Source organism: Macrosteles quadrilineatus, unplaced genomic scaffold, assembly GCF_028750875.1.
Source record: "Macrosteles quadrilineatus isolate MER2022 unplaced genomic scaffold, UCM_ALF_1.0 Scaffold_7__1_contigs__length_78375512, whole genome shotgun sequence".
Classification (NCBI taxonomy): domain Eukaryota; kingdom Metazoa; phylum Arthropoda; class Insecta; order Hemiptera; family Cicadellidae; genus Macrosteles; species Macrosteles quadrilineatus.
Window position 1 is genome coordinate 56,088,198 of NW_026542600.1, and position 20,280 is coordinate 56,108,477.

General features: G+C 36.1%; 1 protein-coding gene across 1 annotated transcript in view; it reads right to left on the minus strand.

Annotated features, from left to right (window-relative positions):
• Nucleotides 1-528: 528 nt before the first annotated feature.
• The window catches only part of LOC128998296 (cuticlin-1-like), a 101,296-nt gene continuing 81,544 nt past the window's right edge, over nucleotides 529-20,280 (minus strand). Inside the window, exons 3-6 of the mRNA XM_054424373.1 lie at nucleotides 10,354-10,405; nucleotides 3,726-3,937; nucleotides 1,956-2,095; nucleotides 529-763 (exon numbers count right to left, since the gene is read on the minus strand). Of these exons, the coding sequence (XP_054280348.1) occupies nucleotides 529-763; nucleotides 1,956-2,095; nucleotides 3,726-3,937; nucleotides 10,354-10,405 (639 nt within the window). The remainder of the gene's footprint in view (nucleotides 764-1,955; nucleotides 2,096-3,725; nucleotides 3,938-10,353; nucleotides 10,406-20,280) is intronic.

The following is a 20,280-nucleotide window of genomic DNA, read 5'->3' on the forward strand; positions in this document are numbered from 1 at the left end:
CGCATGTTTATTGCTGCGATAAAGCGCTGCGAACAGTGAATGCAGCATTACTGAGATAATATCGCTACAGTATCCCATTCGTCTCGGTGTCTCATATCACAGTTCGCTCTGGTTGTGAGGCTCCCTAAGCCGCTATAGTATCGCACAGACTACAGGTATCGCAAGAGAGTCGCTATGGTATCGCACAGAGTATCGCTCTGGTGTGTAAAGGTAATTTAAATGTTTTTTTTAGAAAATTATATATTTTTACTTCAAAGTAAAACAGCTTCCATGATAACCGTTAGTGCAAAATCACTTGTTTAGTGATTAGATGAAAAAAACAAATGTAAAATGTATATTGTAATTTATTCTGTTGTAATTTGTTTGTATATACTTATGTAAATATATTAGGATAGTTTAGATTTGGTGACTTGAGTTAGTTTGAAAACCATGTATTATGAAACTCGCTCGTAAATAAAGGCCTTTTTATTTATTTATTTATTTAGATTATATTAAAATTCCATTTAAGACACTTATCTTATTCATTACTCACCCATAGGAATCGATGAGCCTTTGTTCCCCCCAGCCAAGTCCGTCTCGAACAAGACAGTCAGACACCTTCAGCCCATAGATGTTTTGGTCATCAATGGACACAACCAACGTCAAAGGATCTCCAATCTTAACATTTTCTGCAACTTCTCGGTCAGAAGGATCGCCAGAAAATATTTTCATTGTACATCCTGGCATTGGCATGGTTGCAAACAGTGTTGTTGGTTCCATAGTGCTGTAAATAATTGTTATAATAAAATCAACATATAAGCAAAAGATATTTTAGAATTTTAAATTACTAAATCTGCAATGACTATTTTCTTTCTTTTGGTTAACTTTGAGTGTGGTAAGGAAAAGGATAAGGATGAAATAAACCCCCCAAGAAACCAAGACCTACACCACTACAACACCCGTCATGGCTCCAAATTTGCCCTACCAATTCACCGAACAACTCTTTGGGGAAAAAACCTTCCTACACCGGCTGCAAACTGAGGAACCATCTACCTGACTACCTGAGAGACCTGACTGGCAACAAGCTACACCAGGAGTTGAAGAAGTGGCTAATCGCAAGACCCTTCTACACAATAAAGGAATTTTACAAAAATTATAGAAATTAACACATACAATTCACTATTGTGACACTATTGTAATTCTTAACGAATGAACAATAAAGAATATTGTATTGTATTGTATTGTACAGTGTTGAAAATGTTTCCTGTTAGCATACTTTTCATCACAGTTCATTACAAAACAAAATTTATTACCCAAACAATTACTTTAGACTGGATTTAAATAATCTGTAGGTTTGTAAACTGTCATGCTTTTTCAAGGGGAGGAACTGTAATCTGATGTCGTAGGAGGTTTGCACTCTGAGGGTATGTGGGGATGCCTTCCCACCTCTCTCCCCTCTTCATCTAACCCATTCTCTGACCATAAGATCACCTCTCTGAATTACTTCATAGTCATAGAGGTTTTATCCCAACATAACGAAGTTAGGAACATCTTAACACGTTGAAAATAAATATATTTACAAAACTTTACCTTATATTTTAAAATGAAAAAAGACTTCGCTACTCCAAGACTGTTTTGGTGGCCTTTGAATACAATGAAACCCCTTTTTTTCATAAATAAACTTGAATAGTCTGTTCTGAACTCAAAAATAAAACAGTGGTTATGTGCTAAAATATATGTATTGTAACTGTGTAATTTATTCAAAGGTACATTCCTAACTTATGATATGATCATAAACTGATGCCAAACGGATGTCTCGATGAAGAGAAGTTTGTATAAACAGATTAGTGAGGATTTACTAGGCAACTATGTTAAACATCTCACTCCATTATATTATTTATAGTCTTCCTTAACCTGCTTATTTATCAGGGATTTTAACCCCTTCCTTATGGCTCTAGTTGACGATCAGTACTAACCTGACATCGATATCATTAGTGATAGTTTTGTCCCTGGTCTGGTATCTGCAGCTAATATGGAACCCTCTCCCTTGGTTGGTAACCAACTTCCTATGAGGTTGCACTACGATTGTGTTGAAGTATTCAACTCCTCCTTCAAACTGAAAACAGTATTTTAGTCAATATCATGTAAGGATATATATAAGATTTATGAAGAAAATTTAATGAAATACCCATCATCTTGAGAGATTGTAAAATTTTACAAATATCAGTCGGCCTTGAGGGACTTAAAATTATTCTTGTACGGTTTTGATGAAGGGACTGAACTTTGACTTGAACACACTCAAAGTTATCCGTACGTGCTACACCTTTTTTTTTTGCAAAGTGGGCTTGCAGCTTGATGGGCTGCAAAACATCATGGCTAATATATGTTTGTAGCTGGTGGGATTTGAAAATTATTAAGGGAGGTGTATACCAATAGCTTTTGAAAACCGTGAAACAGAGTAAAAATTATTTGATACTGATGTTACAACAGTAACAAATTCAATTTTTAAATAAGAGTAGATAATTAGTTTGTTTGAACTTTGAAACATTGCTTGAAATATTTGATGAAAATACAGTACAACCTCAGTTACTCGGACCTTAATATCTCGAATTCCTTAATATCTTGATTTTTTTAAATCCCCTTGAAATCCACATTAATCATAATGTTAAAAGTATCTAAGTCAAAGTTTCTAAATATTTAAACTCTGTAACTCGAATTTTCCCGTCATCGAGCCTCAGTAACTCAAAGTTTACCTTTATAAGTCGAAGTTCGCACGAATGTGCCTCAATAATTCAAAGTTTTGCCTTACAGTGCAAGTCAGTTGTGTTTTGATTCCTGTCGGAGACATGCAAATCCAACTTCCTGTGTTTGCTTCCTGTGTTATTTAGTAGGTTTTTAATCTACTCTATCAAACTTATTCATTTACTTTTTCCATACACTAGGCCTACATAATGTTACAAAACGTTAACAGGACTTACGTTTAACCTCAATAACACCAAAAAATATGATAATTACAGTTCTGCGTATCCATAAACAATTGTTGCTTTGTATTTTTCACACCAGTTTTTCATTATTTGTATTGTAGTACTGTATTTGGATGTATGGAGCTTATACAGTTTTTATGTTGTTTACTTTATTGTTAAAGGTTCCAGTGAACTTACGTTTACAATAAATTACAATTATTGCTAAATAATATATACAGTATTTAATGTGCATTAAAATTTATTTATATTGCTTCCACAGTTACTCTTCAGTAAGTATAAATAGTTTGAGTTCGATTTATACCACGTAGTTTAGCACGTAAAAGTCGAGTTATAATTGCCGTGACGTAACATCACTGTCAGACCCCAACACCTCAGTATCTCGAGCTTTTTCGTATAGCGCCTTCATAACTCGAACCTCACTTATTTGAAAGGTTTAATAACTCAAATTTTTATCATACCTCTTTCAGATTTTAGATATTGAGATCCTACTGTATAGAAGTTTCCAGAGAGGAACAAATGTTCATAGTTACCCTCAATTTTATTTGACCTGGAATATGTACTTCTTTTTCTCATCTACCAAGGCACAGAGAAGTAAAGTACAGAAGAAACAAGCTTTTGGGATAACCTTGCGCTTTTACCTGAAGTATGTTATATATCTGTGATCTTTTACTTTCACATTCATCTAAATTTTTTATGAATTTATCATAATACCTTGCATTAAAATACACAATTTTTATAGGCATACAATTATAAATATTTTACCAATTCAGTGCTCATGGTATTGCATGAGCGCAACGGCAACTTGTAGTGTACAGGACTTCGCTGGTGAAAGAATTCACTCATGCAACTTGAGTTCTTCGATAAGCCTTTGGGGTAGATCATGCCATTGAAGACACCAGACTTTGTGAAGATGGAAACACCGATGTCATTACTGTTACATTCTATTCGCACATCTTGCCCAACTTCCATAGTGGCTGCAAATAAAATGATTCCATGAGTTATCTCTGCTTATCATCGTGATGTTAACTATTGCTGGTTGAACAGGTTGAATTTAAGATTTGAATGTCAATTGATGTTTAAAGTAGCAGTATTGATTTGTAAATAGTAAATTACATTAAGAATGATTCATACTTGGCGGGAGAGTCAATTTGTCGCTTATGTCATTATCGACTACTACAAAGAGAATAATTGTTGCATAGGGTTGGGAGCTGGCTGAAATAGTGTAGTAGACAAAGTATAGAACACAGCATTGGTCTCAAATTTAACCTAACATTGCTTGGCTAAGACCTTAATTCACAAACAAAACCCTTGTATATAAACAATAAGGTGACATATTCATGAATGATGATATTGGTTATTATAGCTGTTACTTTGACAAAATGACAAATGACAAATGACAATTCTTTATTGCACATAACATCTGTTACAGTTATTACAAACGTAATACACAGACAGGTACATTGTCAGGGTTTCTAATAAATAAGGAATTCTAAATACCTATATAAAAAACCTAAGATTTAGCCAGTAAGGTACCCCTACAAAAGCTACAGCGTAGCGTGGTGGAACTGTTTATGTTAAGAGAGGTTGATGAGAGAATGGGTGTCTGTTACCAGGAGTCATTGAAAAATTCCTCAAGAGTGTAATATGCTTTTTCTACTAAAACTGTTTTGATTTTGTCTTTAAATTTTGCTAAGTTTAATTGCTTTAAGGAGTTTGGAATTTTATTGTTAATTTTTTAACCCATATAGAGAGGACTTGTTTCATATTTTTTTTAATTATGAGTGGGGTATTGAAAAATATCTTGTCTTTGGGTATTATATGCGTGATTAGAACATACCAGGATTTCCATGAACCATTTTTAAAATTTCAAAAACGTATATTGAAGTTAGAGTTAAAATTTTAAAATTTCGAAACAATTGTCTACATGATGTTTTTTTGGGGCAATTTGCAAGAGTTCTGATAATTGACTTTTGTTTTTTAAAAACTTGGTGGACATCTGTGGCTGTCCCCCATAATGTAATACCATAGCTTAAAATAGAGTACACATAAGCATAATAAACATTTTTACATACTTCCAAGGAGGTAACCTGAATTAAAACACTTAAAGCATATCTTGTTGAACTAAGTTTTTTGTTTAGAAAATTAATATGCTCTGTCCATTGTAGTTTACTATCCAAATATATTACTAAAAACTTTACTACATTTGTGGGCGAGGCATTAGTTTCTGTTCCAGTGGTTGAATTTCTAAATTTTAAAATTAAAACACTAGTTTTATCTTTATTCAAAAGTAAGCCATTTTTTAAAAACCAATGTGCTATTTCTCCAATAATTGTTTCTTTGACATCATCATGTAACATTTTAACAGTACTTCGTCTGATAAGAGCTGTTGTATCATTTGCATAAAGGGTAAAGTTACAGATTTGACTTGAACAATGAAAAGGTATATCATTAATATATGTGAGGAATAAGAGAGGACCTAAGACTGAACCTTGCGAAACTCCATAGTTATTATTTGCCCAAGAAGAGTATTTGTTCCCAAAGGCGGTTTTAATTACTGTTCTTTGTTTTCTATCGCTTAAGTAAGATTTCAAAAGTTCAATTATTTGTCCATGAAAACCAATTGCTGTAAGTTTTTTAATAAGAATTTTGTGATTAACACAATCAAAAGCCTTGGATAAGTCGCAGAACAAACCAGCTGTGCACTGCGACTCATCCAAGGCCTTCAAAGCACAATTTACAAAGTTATTTAAAGTTGATTGGGTATTTAGATTTTTACGGAAACCAAATTGTTCCTTGCAAAACTTGTAGTTATTTTCCAAAAAGCTATAGATAATCTAGTGTGAAGAATTGTTTCATAAACCTTGGAAATATTACTTAATAAAGAGATCGGTCTGTAGTTCTGTACTTCATTTAAACAACCTTTTATGTGAATGGGTACTATTTCTGAGAGTTTTAGTAGTTGGGGAAAGACAAAAGATTGATTAATTAATGTAGCCAAGATATTTGATATTTCATTTGCTGACCATTTCAATAATTTAATGGGTATACCCCATTAGTAGCCACAGGCATTACTGTTATTTAAACTTAGAATAGTTTTTTTTTTTACTTCAATTTCATTTGTTTGACGAAGATTACCTAATTTTGTCGCCTGAACTGTAGGATTGTTAGCATACGGATTGATATTAGCACTGTGTGGCATGTTTGGCAGCTTAAGTATATTTACAATGTTGGAGTACTGATAATTAAACAGTTCCGCCACCACTACAGCATCATCAATAATTACATTGTTGACCTTAAGTTTAATGTGAAGCTTAACAATTTCACTTTTAACACCTACTCCTAATTCTTCCCTTACAACATTCCACATGGCTTTGGACTTATTTTTTGCTTGCATTATATACCTATCATTTGCAGATTTCTTAGCTTTTTTAACAATCTTTTGAAATATCTTTTTGTAATTTTTTACATAGCTTAGAAATTTAGGATTATTACTAAATTTTGCTTCATAATGTAATTTTCTTTTGTTTATTGATGACACTGTTGTCCCTAAAGTAACCCAAGTTTTTGATTTACTTTTATTTTTTGCTTTAAAAGGTTTAACTGGAAAGATTGGATTAGATGGGGTGCACAGAAGGAGCCTCCCCGAAGATTGTGACCATTACACGCTATGAACGACATAACAATCGGGCGCACCCCGGGCAACGCTGACATGTCAGCGGCAAATCCTTCTACAACCAGACGACTTCGAAAAATGAATCTGCCTAAACGGTCTTTTTCAAGGCCATCTCGATTCTATCAATCGATCTCGATTAATATCGAGGGACTATCGAGAGACAAAGAAGTATTACTGTCTGATATGTGCAAGACATACGAATGCGACTTCCTCCTTGTGCAAGAAACACACCGGGGCATTTTAAAACCTAGACCCAACATAGAGGGAATGAGGCTGATTCTAGAGAGACCTCATGATCAATATGGTAGTGCTGTTTTTGCCAGGCCATACATTGACATCACCTCAGCTTCGCTTACTGAGAGGAACAATACTGAGATACTAACGATCAGGACACCACAGTACAGTGTCACCTCTTTGTTTAAGCCTTCCGAATGTCAGTATGTATTTACAGAGCCCGATAATCTATGCTATGATGACATTAATTTCGTCTTGGGGGATTTTAATTGTCAGAGCATTGCCTGGAGATACAAAGAGACAAGTGAAAATGGGACAAAACTTGAAACCTGGGCTGAGGCAAATGATCTGCAGCTCATACACGATCCTAAGCTCCCTTGCTCCTTTAACAGCGGTAGATGGAAGAGGGGTTATAACCCTGACAACATCTTTGTGAGCAGCAGGATTGCTTCCCAGTGTGAAAAGTCTGTAAGTGATCCGATTCCCCGAACTCAACACAGACCTATAGTATGCACCGTTAGTGCTGTTGTTAAACCTGAAGTTGTTCCTCTAAGGTGCAGGTTTAATTTCAAAAAGGCCAACTGGACGGGTTTTAGGGAGATCATTGACAGAGAAATCGCCAATATTAAAATGCCAATATTAAAATCCCTCCACAACCTGATATGTATGACTCCTTCGTTAAGCTTGTCCAGCAGGTCTCGAGAAAAATGATACCTAGAGGCTGTCGAACCCATTACATCGCAGGACTCTCTGAAGAGGCAAAGCCACTGCTAGAACGATACCAAGGTCTCTTTGACAATGATCCCGTTGCTGAGGACACACTTCTAGCAGGTGAAGAGCTTATGTCAGTCATTGCCGAGAATCGCAAAACTAAGTAGTGTGATCTTGTGGAGAGTTTAGATATGCAGGTGAACAGCAGACGGGCCTGGAAGTTCCTCAAGAACATAAATGGAGATGTGACAAAACCAAAAGACAACTTTACAACAGTTACTGCCGATCAAGTCGCTACCAACCTTCTTTTAAATGGCAAAACCTATGGAAGGAAATACCAGGAGCCTGTTGCGCGTGATGTGGCAAGTGAGAATCACTTCCTGGAAGAACCATTCACCATATGTCCGAGCTAACTGCAGTCATTACCAGCTTAAAGACTAATAGAGCTCCAGGTATTGACGAGATCAGAGTCGAACAACTAAAGAACCTAGGTAAAAATGCCATGCAATGGTTGTTGAGCCTCATGAACATGTGCGTAAGCCAAATGCATATACCAAAGGCATGGAGGAAAGCTCGTGTGGCTGCACTGCTCAAACCTGGGAAAGATCCAAACGATCCTAAGAACTTTCGACCTGTTTCCCTCTTATGCCACACATATAAAATATTAGAACGTCTGATACTCAATCGAATCGGCGATTTCTGGAACAAAAGATCATTCCACAACAGGCAGGCTTTCGATCAGGCAAGTCTTGTTGTGGCCAAGTTTTAAACCTGACCCAGCACATTGAGGATGGGTTTGAGAGAAAACAGATCACGGGTGTCGCTTTTGTAGATTTAACAGCTGCCTACGATACCGTAAACCATAGAAGACTCTTGGGAAAAGTGTACAGTATTACCAAAGACTATCAGCTTACTTCAATGATGGGCACTTTTCTTCATAACAGGCGGTTTTTCGTGTCCCTTCAAGGCAAGAAAAGTAGATGGAGGAATCAAAGAAATGGATTGCCTCAGGGTAGCGTCTTAGCCCCAGCTCTTTATAACATTTACACTAATGACCAACCGTTGCCAAACGCTACACCTCAGTATATATATATGCCGATAATACGGCGGTGGCGGCACCAGGTAGGAGTTTTGAAGAGGTGGAACTGACTATGACTCTAAATGAACTCTCCCAGTACTATGACGCAAATCACCTCAAGCCGAACCCTGCTAAGACCCAAGTTTGTGCCTTTCACCTAAACAATAGAGAAGCAGGCCGTGAGTTGAATGTGAGGTGGCGGGGAGACCGTCTTCAGCATTGTCCTACACCCAAATATCTTGGTGTCATACTGGACCGCACACTGACATTTAAGGCGCATTGTATTGCGACAAGAGGTAAAGTCTCACCGAGGAATAATATCATCAGGAAGCTCACCAGCAGATGCTGGGGTGCTAACCCTAATGTCCTCAGAACCTCAGCTTTAGCGCTCAGTTTGTCGGCTGCGGAGTACGCTGCACCAGTATGGAATGCATCGTCACATGCAAAAAAGGTTGACATTGCAGTCAATGACATGGCTCGGATTGTAACTGGGTGTTTGAAACCAACCTCAGTACACAAACTCTGTCCTATCATAGGGATAGCCCCTCCATCAATCCGACGTGATGTCGCTGCCGACGCAGAAAAGACTAAGCAAGAGACAGACCCTCGTCACCCATTACACGGCCACCAACCTGCAGAGCGACGGCTTCGGTCCAGAAAGAGCTTTTTATCACGGACACGAGTCCTGGATGGATCACTCTCAAGCAATCGGGTGGCAAGGTGGGAGGCCACGTTGACTAACCCTCCCATACCAGCCAGGGAGGAACTGGCTCCTGGTGGAGGCCTTCATTACACGGTGTGGAAGACCCTAAATCAAATTAGGGTCGAGGTACCAAAATGCAAGACAAACATGCAGAAATGGGGTCTCTTACCAGACGAAGAAAACATCTTGTGCGCGTGTGGTGCTCTGTTCAGGATCCTGGCCATCTGCTGATCTGCCCACGCCTAGACCAGTCTTGCACATTAGATGATCTTTTACATGCGAATGACAAAGCCATATCGGTAGCTAATTTTTGGAAAAGCGAAGTCTGATTTCCGGACACAGAAAGTAAGTACTGGAAAGATTTCCTCCATACTTAATTTAATCTTAGGCAAAAAATCTTTGCAATTGTTATCTACTGAACCATCTAAAGACGTCAAATTACATCTCAAACTATTAATAAACGGGGCAATGGATCCTTCAGGAAAACGTCTTTGATAGGATTTTACAGAGTTTGCTGATTTTAATTTTAATTTACTGTTAATAGGTAACTGAAGGAATAGAGCATTGTGGTCAGACACAGATAAATCAAGATTCTCAAAAGGAGCTTTACCATAATTTATAGAAGTTAGAAAGTTATCAATGCAGGTTTTTGTTATTCTGGTTGACTCTTTGATATTTATCAAGAAACCATGACTGCTAATTATATTTTTAAATTCTTCTACTAAATTACTATTCTTTTCTAAAAGGTTAATATTAAAATCAGCTGCTATAACAATTCATTTATTTTTTGCCTCACTTTTCAAAACAGTTATGAAACATTACAATTTTTTAGGAAATAAATTACTAATGCAATTTCCTGGTATTCTATAGACTGATACAATTAACAAATTAAGACTTTCAATTTCTACGTATGACCCTTCAAAGATAAACTCCTCATTGAAAGTTTTACTTAGATCTTGTTGTGAAATACTTAAAAGATATATAAACTTACTGGCAACAGGTTGAGGCAGTTGGGCTGCATGTGAGTGCAGGAACATGGCCATCTGCAATAATAAAGAACAGGTTGAATCGTGGCATCGTCTATTTTTCATGTGATCAACAGTGTTATTCATTAAACCACAGAGAAGTAAGATACAGAGGAAACTCGCTTATGGGACGACCATGCGCTTTCAGCTCTAGTATGTTATGCCAGAAATATATTTGTGAGTAAGGAAGAGCCAGAGCAGCGAGCACTGTGCAGAAATTCTTATTGCACAGGATCTTCCTTCGCCGCATGCGTTGTACTACATGCTGGCGAGAGAGGTGTTGGACTTTGCCCTAGACACCAGCGACTAGTGCTAGACACCTCTTAGACTTAGTGTACCATAATTGAGTGTTCTTCTGTACTTTACTTCTCTACATTAGACTTAACTACAGTGTAATCAGTCTGTTAATTTGTCTGAGTAAGATTCTTATCTTATGAATTTCAAGATGTTCTTATAGCTCCAAAAGAGGAGGTTTTTGGTCAACAATGTGTTTATTATAAAAGAATCTTTCTTGTGAGAATACAAGTATCCATTCTTGGCCAGTTTATTTACAATGAAATATAGAATTTAATAATTTTATTTCAATTGTAATCATAGCATGTCTGCAAGGACAGATATGTTTCATACCAGAAGAGAAGAGCGTATGATGGATCCATGAACGTTTATGATTCCACTCAGTGATATTTAGAAGTAACACTTAATTTTTCTAATGATGCATCGTTACCATGAGTTGTCAGATTGAAAGTTTTATTCCTCTATTCAATCAATTTCAAATTTCAAATTCATCATGAATTGAACTAGTTGTGTTTTAAAAGTGACCCCTTTCATAAGGTATGCAACACGTTTTACTTACTTAAAAAAAACTCCAACATTATTTAAAATAAAATGAAAAATTCTTTATTTTACCAGGTAAAGTTAGTGATGGCACTTTTTTACACTTAACCTGACATAAGTAAATATAATGAAATAAAAATACAATGAGATTTCTTGATCTAATATAAATCTACATATTTAAAAAATTCTGAACAAATAAACAACAATACAATTTAACAAAATAATAAAAATTATAAACAGAAATAACAAAAAAAACACATTCTCACACGCACACGCACCAGGAATCGCGCAAAGACACAGAAGCCTTAGGACACGCCACCTGAGACCATTTGCTCAAAGTAGAGATTTTTTAGTGCCGCCACGAACTGGGAACGTAAGGGATTTAATGGGCAGGAATAAGCCGTTTCAAAGACGGCAAGCGGTTAACAAAAGCCCTGACATAAGCTGTGGTTACATGATGAAGTATAAGCAATGTGATCGAGAAGAACGAGAAATTCCTGAACCACCCTGAGACTCAGATGTAAAACATTTTATGGAGCATGTTTTCAGAATTTAAAAACACAATGACAAAATGTTGATGGATCATTGATAATTCAATTTCAAGATGTTTGCCTCAAGGTACTATGCTCCTCACGCCGCAGACTATAGACAAATCTCAACAGTAATTCTGAGATCATGGAGCATTCCTGCCTGAATCACAGTCATTACAGATCAATGAGTTGCAGTAACACTGAAGTGATGATCAAATTGATACAGGTGATTTGATCAAATGTAGTTTAATGGGTTGTGGCGAAAAATTCTGCAACCTTTTTAGTGAATGGATGGAGGCAAAAACCTTTTTTCATATGTGTTTAACTGCTGTGTCCAAAGTAAATGAAGAGTTAATTGAAAGATATGCCGAGATTCTTTACTTTGTCGTAGAACGGAAGTGATTTTGCCACTCACTGTGATTAGGTTTATGGAGTCTAAGTCAATTAAAGTGCGAAGTCGAGAGTGGCAAATTACAATCGGTTTTGTCTTTTTGCGATTTAGTCTCAGTCCATGATTCCTACTCCTAGTAACTATTCGGTTGACATCTTCATTGATCCATCTGACACTTTTTTTTTCGTTGTTTGCAGTAAAATGGTCATAGATTTGCAAGTTGTAAACGTACATGTGGTCACTTCATACTGTAGTTGATTTTCTAAACCACGTTTAGCTAATCAATAAAAGGTTACAGTACCTGCAGACTGCCTTGTGGGTTTTGTTAATCCGGTAGGATTACGCGCGTTTCGACAAATATATTGTCATCTTCAGATGATCCTGAACTTGAAACTTAAAATCTTGAATTTTCAACTCATACTGTCACGTCAGAGTTTAAAATCGACACATAACACAAAACGAACATTAAACAAATGTAGGCCTACTATTAAAACACAAAACAGGATATATGATACAAGCATCTCTCTTGCCGAGTCTCGACTGGTGGTCGTCGGGTCCTGTCAACTGGACTCTGACCCCAAGACATCCTGTATCATGACTGTCGGTCTCTATCTACTTGTATTAAAGTTTCAAATAATACATTTGATTGGAGTGTTTTTTTATCATTGAGTAGGTCCTGAGGGCGGGTTTTTGTGGCCTTATAAATTTCGTAATTTTCCAGAGTTGTCATAGTTGTACATGTGGTGTTTACGTTGACGTACAGTACAAATAGCAGTAGTCCAAGGATTGATACTTGGGGCACACCGCATGTAACAGTCATCCAGTCTAATCTTCTGTTACCAACCTCCACACATGGCCGCCTACCTGACAGATAAGATCTCATCCATTTAAGAGAATTCTGGGAAAACCCTATGGCCCTTAATTTCTGACCCAGCAAGTCATGATTGACACAGTCAAATGCTTTGGAAAAATCAAACATAGTTAGAATAGTTCCTTGTCGTCGCCCCATAGCAAGTCTAACGTCTTCAGTCACTCGAAGGAGTGCTGTTGTTGTACTGTGCGCTGATCTGAAACCAGATTGATAGTCAGATAAAATGTTATTTTCAGTGATGAATTCAGTGATTTGACATTGAATAACCCTTTCTAGGTCTTTAATAGAGCGGTCAAAATACTTATCAGCCTGAAATCCCCAATCAGGGTTGGTGCTGAGATCTTTTTTAGGGGATAGATACTTGCAGACTTCCAAAATGAAGGGAAAGAACAGCCTCAAAGATGTATTAAAAATGAACGTGATAGTAGGAAGGATAGCGTAGAGGATGTCTATGATAAAGCGGATAGGTATCCCATCAGAACCTACAGCATTGCTTCGGATTCTGTGAATAGCCACCAAAACATCAGACTGAATAACTGGTTTGAAATTAAACTCGGGATATCCCAGGTGCGGGGTTGGAGAGTAGGAGAGTTGACAAATTTGTTTAAGTAACTATTGACTTGATGCTGATTGGGTATATTGACTGCAAGAAGAAAATTAATAATAAATTATTTGAGACAAATCAATACTGTGTTTTGCCTATTCATAAAGTACACATAAAGATGTGCAATTTACCTGAAGTCCCCTAAAATCCCCCCCCCCCCGGGGCTTTCCTCTCCCATCCCCCTCAAAGCCAGGAATTGCAAGGTTTTACCATTGACTATTGGATACTGAAGTAGACATCTATATGGACCAGCTGTAGCCAATATTTTGTTAAAAAAGTAGTTGTGTGAATGAGTCACTGAATGCGCTAGCGACTAAAACTCTATTTTCTACCGTATTTTTTGTTGTTTGGGCAAGTTGATGGGTCATAACAGTTGCTATAGTTCACAATAAGTCATTCCATTAGTTTGATTTTGTAAAAAAGATTGTGTATTCGGCAGAAATCAGTAATTTAGATCAGCACAATTTGTCGGTACCCAGTGGCTCACATCAACTACGACGATTTTGGTTCAAAAACTGGCTACAAATTTAACATGGGGATGGAATGTCTAGTTGTATTAATAGTCAAAGGTTTTACTAAATTACGCCTGTATCCAATACGGTTCATTCTATTACAATAATCTTTAACTCATTGTATGTTGCCTTTACATTTATTGCGATAAATCCAATAGGTACTTTCTTCAAAATTTAATGACAAATTATGAAAGTAAGCAAACTTTTACACCGATATTTGAATTTTTCTGCCGCATTTTTTTCACATGAAAAATGAAATATATATTGTATAAAGGTTGTAGATGAGGATATGACTTCCTGAACATTTTCATACACATTAGTATAGGAATATGATATAACCATGGGCAGGGGAACGGCCCAACCGCATGAAGTGATAGACCCAGAAGAAGGTACAGAATGAGGTTTTTATGCACATGATCATAGCCCGGTTTGGGACACGGGTCCTAACCTTACTATAGCCTGTATGATGGAACCTGTCTCAAAACCCTCTGTCTATCTGGGACTGGCCCAGGCCTAAACCATTTTTAGCTAAAAATAAAAACTTTTTTTATTAAAATTATTTTTTTTTATTTAAAACTTTTTAAGCCAGTACCCAGGTAGGAAGATGGGTTATAAGACTGGGTCCATAATACAGACTATAGTAGGTATATGTTAACTTGTCCCCTTCTATAGTGAGATGCATTGTGTAGCTTTGTTACTAAGCAGCTGTTTGGTCAGTGTTTATTAAAATCCCAATAATCAAGAACGCCTGGGTCCAGTTTTGAACCATCAAAAAGCTATTGACTTTTTAGGATCAAACCGGAAAATATTGTCAGGCCAAGCACTATTTAAGTATTTTGTAATATAAGCACTATAAACGGGAGTATCCAACTTACGCACAACTACCTGCCACGGCATTTTCAAACATCCGACTAGCGCTAGGCACTTATATCAGCCCTCTAGGAGTACATCCGACTTGCGCTAGCTATTCATCGACAAAATCAGTGAAGCGTAAAAGATAAGGCTAAATAACACGCTAGTGCTAATATAGTGAAACACAGTTTGGCAGTATAGCGGGAAAAGTTTGTGTGACAAAATATTATCTCAAGCCATGATGCATAGTAAGAATGTGTACTATTCTGTGGCTTGTGCAACATTTAACTGTACGCATTTCATTGATATAATACAATTATTTAGCAACAAATTTCCTGATACCTAATCTATATTTATGAAAGAGGAAGTTTGTATATATATATATATATATATATATATATTTGAACGTAATGGACTCCGAAACCGCTCGACAGATTGTAATGAAACTTTCAGGTATTTTTAAGCATTATTCAGAGATGGTTTGTGTGAAGTTTGGTGCAGATCCGTCAAAAGGGCTCCGCCCCAGTGGCTCTGGAGTTTGCCATGTTAACCTTATGAGTACTTATATTTAAATGGAATTAAAGAATATTAACAGCTGGTTCAACTAAACAATTTGATTCTGTGATGTTCAATAGCATTAAAAAGTTAATAGGTTTACTAACAGGGTGTAGCTATTATTTTTAAAATTTTATGACAACAGCTAATTTGCAACCAAAAGGTGAGTGAGCGTAGCGAACGAACTTCAACCTGGAGGCGAGTTAGCGTAGCGAACGAGCTAAACCTGAAAGCAAGTGAGCGCAGCGAACGAGCTCCAAACTAAAAGTGAGTAAGCGTAGCTAAGGAACTTCAACCAGGACGTGATAGAGCGATGTGAACGAGCTCATCTTGAAAATGAACTCATCTTGACATAAAACCACATTAGGACAGGACGACGTCTGTCGGGCCAGCTAGTATTATATAGACTATTATGTTAGCAATGGTGTTAGAACAAATAAAACAAACATTAGTCAACAAATATTTTAATATATTTTTGTTTTAGGTAGGCCTACTTCATGTAAATAAAAGATTAATAAATTACAAAATAAAAAAATACCCCCGCCGTAGCAAACCTGCAGACTAAGAGAATTTAAATTAGTCTGATTACTTTTTTACTAAAATATTTCCATAGATAAGACATATTTATTCCCAATTTAAATAACATTAGATTTAACGAGTGCTTAGGTTTGCTGCTACGGGGAAGGTTAAAAGTGTTTTTTGACCATATGTCAATAATATAAGATAAAATAAATAAATTTGCCAAATTTAATCAACATATTCATAAACAAGTAACTGAGTGAAAATTTAAAAACATACGTTTTCAGGAAAAGCACTTTAAAAATTTTTTGTTCCATTTTTTGAAACTTTTTTTAATTTTTATATTTCATTGACATTTGAAGTTTCATAAAATGTCCATGGTAACGCAATATCTTTGGTGATTTTTTATTAATAGAGCATCTTTGATGGAAAAACACGAAATTTTGTCACGACCATCACGGACGTAAAACTGAATAATAAAAATACTTAATATTATTTTTATAACTATGTTTTGCTATAAATTAATTTACTTGTATGGCCTTTATACAATAAAAAGCTTACTAAGCTTTTGGTATATTTGGTCTTTCTAGAAAAAATTTAAAAAATGAAAAAAATGAAAAAAAGCCAATAAAATCTTTTAAGTTTGTATAACTCCGAAAAAACTTACCTGAGACCCGAAAAATTGTTATGATTTTATAGAGGTGTGCTTTTTTGTGTATAAAACATTGAAATATGATGATATTTTGATTTTTGAAATTTGTATGATAGAAATCATCAACGTGATGGTCAGGGACAAGCGTTACGGTCGTGAATTGTCTGGAATAATCTAAATCTTTCTAAACAATCCTACAATTATACTGTTAGTTATAATAAAAATTTGTGTTTCAATTGAACTAAACTGTTCAATTTACAATGATATTTAAATTATTGTCACGACCAAACACAGTATAATCCATAAGGCTGGATTGGTCGTGAAAAAACCTGCGATGGTCGTGAAACTTTGGTCGTGACATTACGTGTTATTTGGCTCTGTTCTGGCGGTAGCCCTGCACCTCATGCTCGAGGATACAAAGTGGACTTCTAGGTTAATGTAGCAATTGAAATATCATATCAACAAAAATTAACACCACGTCTACTTCATCAAATGTCTACGTACGGTCATGGACACTCCAAAATTACAAAAAACACAAACTTACCTTTATTTATCATGTAACTACTTCTTTCAACACAAAACGACCGGCACAACAAACTTGACGTACACCCCGAACTAGTCTCTAAAACGAACTGACGCAATCGACGCCAGGCTTGCCACTGTCATGCTTCAAAGTTGAAAATTTTTCCCAAATGGTCGTGACGCCAAATCGAGGGACAGACTTATTTTGTCATGTTGCAATGACATTAAAATTATAATATACTCCTTTTATGTAAGTTTAATAACTATTGATGACATAAAAATACGGCTTTATATATTTCGGCATGAATAATTAGTCTAAAAACAGCGTGAAAGTTGGGAAATGTCCCCTAGGGTCGTGAATTTTGTGACTTTAAAAATACGTAAAAAATACCTAGAACCGATTTAAAACCAAATAAATGTGTGTAACATGTTGCCCCTGTCCCAAAAAAATTAAAACACATAATAATAAACTACAAATCCAGTATCTACGAAGTAAAAGGCCAGGGACATGAAAACGTACGTTTTTAAATTTTCACTCAACTACAACAGTTTTAATTTTCTCCATAAGAATAACATGGGAATTTTAAAATACACTATTTTTGAATTTTCTCCGTGACTGTTAGGCATACAACAGCGCTTCAATATACTATACTAAATTATTTATTTTTTTAAGCTCTACAAAACGGTTTAAAAATAAATTGAATTTTTTTTGTTTTTAGGGTAAAAAATGGGAAAACCCCATTTTTACCCCATAAAACACCCCATAAACCCCCGTTCCCATGGTCCGATTATGCTGGTTCGCGAGCTCGTTCAAATAAACGTAGGTTTACACGTTTGTACCAAATTTCATAAAAATCTGATTATTTTTGCTCGAGGGACACATATATATATATATATATACATTTAAATTATAGTACTCTATATATGAATTTGAACGGATGATGTTTTTGGCCTCTAGGGACTTCAAAACGAAAAAGTAAATTGGTCCCGGGTCCAGGTCTTACAATGAGTACTATAGTAATAGCTTATTCCCTATATGGGAAATTCGCTAAAACTTAGCCTTAACTAAATAAAAAAGTATTGAACAAATATAAATCAGTACATACAGGGTTAGGCAAAAGTCTGGAACCCCCCAGTTAACTTTTTAACGCGTTGCAGTAGGAAAACCAAACTCTGCACATGTTTACAACATAAGAAATTGCACTTTTTCATCAAAGTTACAACTTTGCTCTAGCCCCCAAAATGGGATATTTTGGGGGCAGCCCCAAATTTTCAAATGTAAACACCTATAATTTTAAAGGGCTTATCAAGAGAAATTGAATGGTGCAAACCAGAGGTCAATATTGCACCCCTAATCAAAATGGCAGCCATTTGAATTATTTAAGATAAGCAAGCAAGATAAAGTCTGGACACCCCCAGTTAACTTTAAAAATTTAATATTTTAATACTGACCAAAAGGTGAATTATCTCTTTTTTATAAAGGAATGCTGAGTTTAGTTTCCCTGCTATAACCTGTTAAAAAGTTAATAGGGTATATTTCAAAATGACTGCCATTTTGATTAGGGGTGCGATATTGACCTCTAGTTTGCGCCATTTAATTTCTCTTCAGAAACCCTTTAAAATGAGGGGTCACATGATAGGTGTTTACATTTGAAAATTTGGGGCTGTCCCCAAAATACCCCATTTTGGGGGCCAGGTACAAGTTCTAACTTTAATGAATGTGTGAGTACGTTATATTTTATTACTGTACATACTTAAAATTTTCAAAATTTACTTTAAGCATAATCTTTGTATCTAACTACTGGATTTCAAATAAAATATTACAGCCTTTAAAAGGTTTTTCATGTACAATTATAATAATATCAGTAAAAATTTACGCCAACCCTGTTAAAAACCCAAATCCCAATTGAAAAACGTCGTCTGAGGAGCAGGGATATTTTTCAAACACAACTGTTTTGATGGTTCCTTGATTCTCATGTTGTCAAAACCTCCCCTGCAACAGACCTGCAGCCTAGGTAACCATATATACAACCCCTGTTAATAACGCTTGATTACACAATTAGTCTGCCTGACTGGACGATGCGCAAGTCGGACGTTGGGGTTGGGGTGCGTTGAAATTTGTCGACCCCCCGCTGTTTACCCGAGATTATGCGCAAGTCGGATGCGCCCCTATAAACTACGGTCTTAAATAAATACAATTGTAAGTTATGTCCCTAATTTTTAAAAGGGCTTAGGTATAAGAGGCGTTTGACAGGATTGAGAGTTTTGAGAGTGAGAGTGAATTGACATCAGGCGGTGTTCCAAGCGTTGCTGCTATGATGTCACAGTCACAGCTCAACAACTTTCACCATTTACATTCACTGGACTCCATCTCGGCTACGCGTGGTTGGCAATGCTTCTCGTCAGCTGACTTGAGATATTGTATAATCAGCTGAGATATTTTATATTATACAGGGTGTCCCGTAACTCTCTGGACACATGTATATAGCGTTATTGCTTAGGTCAAGACAAACACATTTCACCATAGGAACATGGGTCTGCGGTGCCTAGTTTACCGACTGTCTGTATTTGTGTTTATTTTTCAAAAACCTTAATAACTCCTAAACGGTTTTGGATACAGCATTGAGATTTTGCAAAACTTTATCTTATGAAGACTTATCTTTGTTAAAATTATACTAAAAATCCTTGACCGTTTCAAAATGGCAGCACTTCAAAATATTTTATGCCAAATTTCACGAAAACCGTTAACTAAACGAAAAAATTGCAAAAGACAAAAGAGTTAGTAATTTTATGTAGTTTTCAATGATGCCTTATTTGTTAACAATGGATAAATAATAACAGAGAAATGTTTTCTTTTCTAAATGCATGACCACTTTTCTCCATTTAAACAATGCTAAACAACGTAAAATGAGTATTAGCATTGTGTTTGTCTTGACCTAAGCAATAACGCTATATTCATGTGTCCAGAGAGTTACACGGGATACCCTGTATAGATTACCAGCTGCTGGTAATCTATACAGGGTGTCCCGTACTCTTTCGGTGGACATTTTC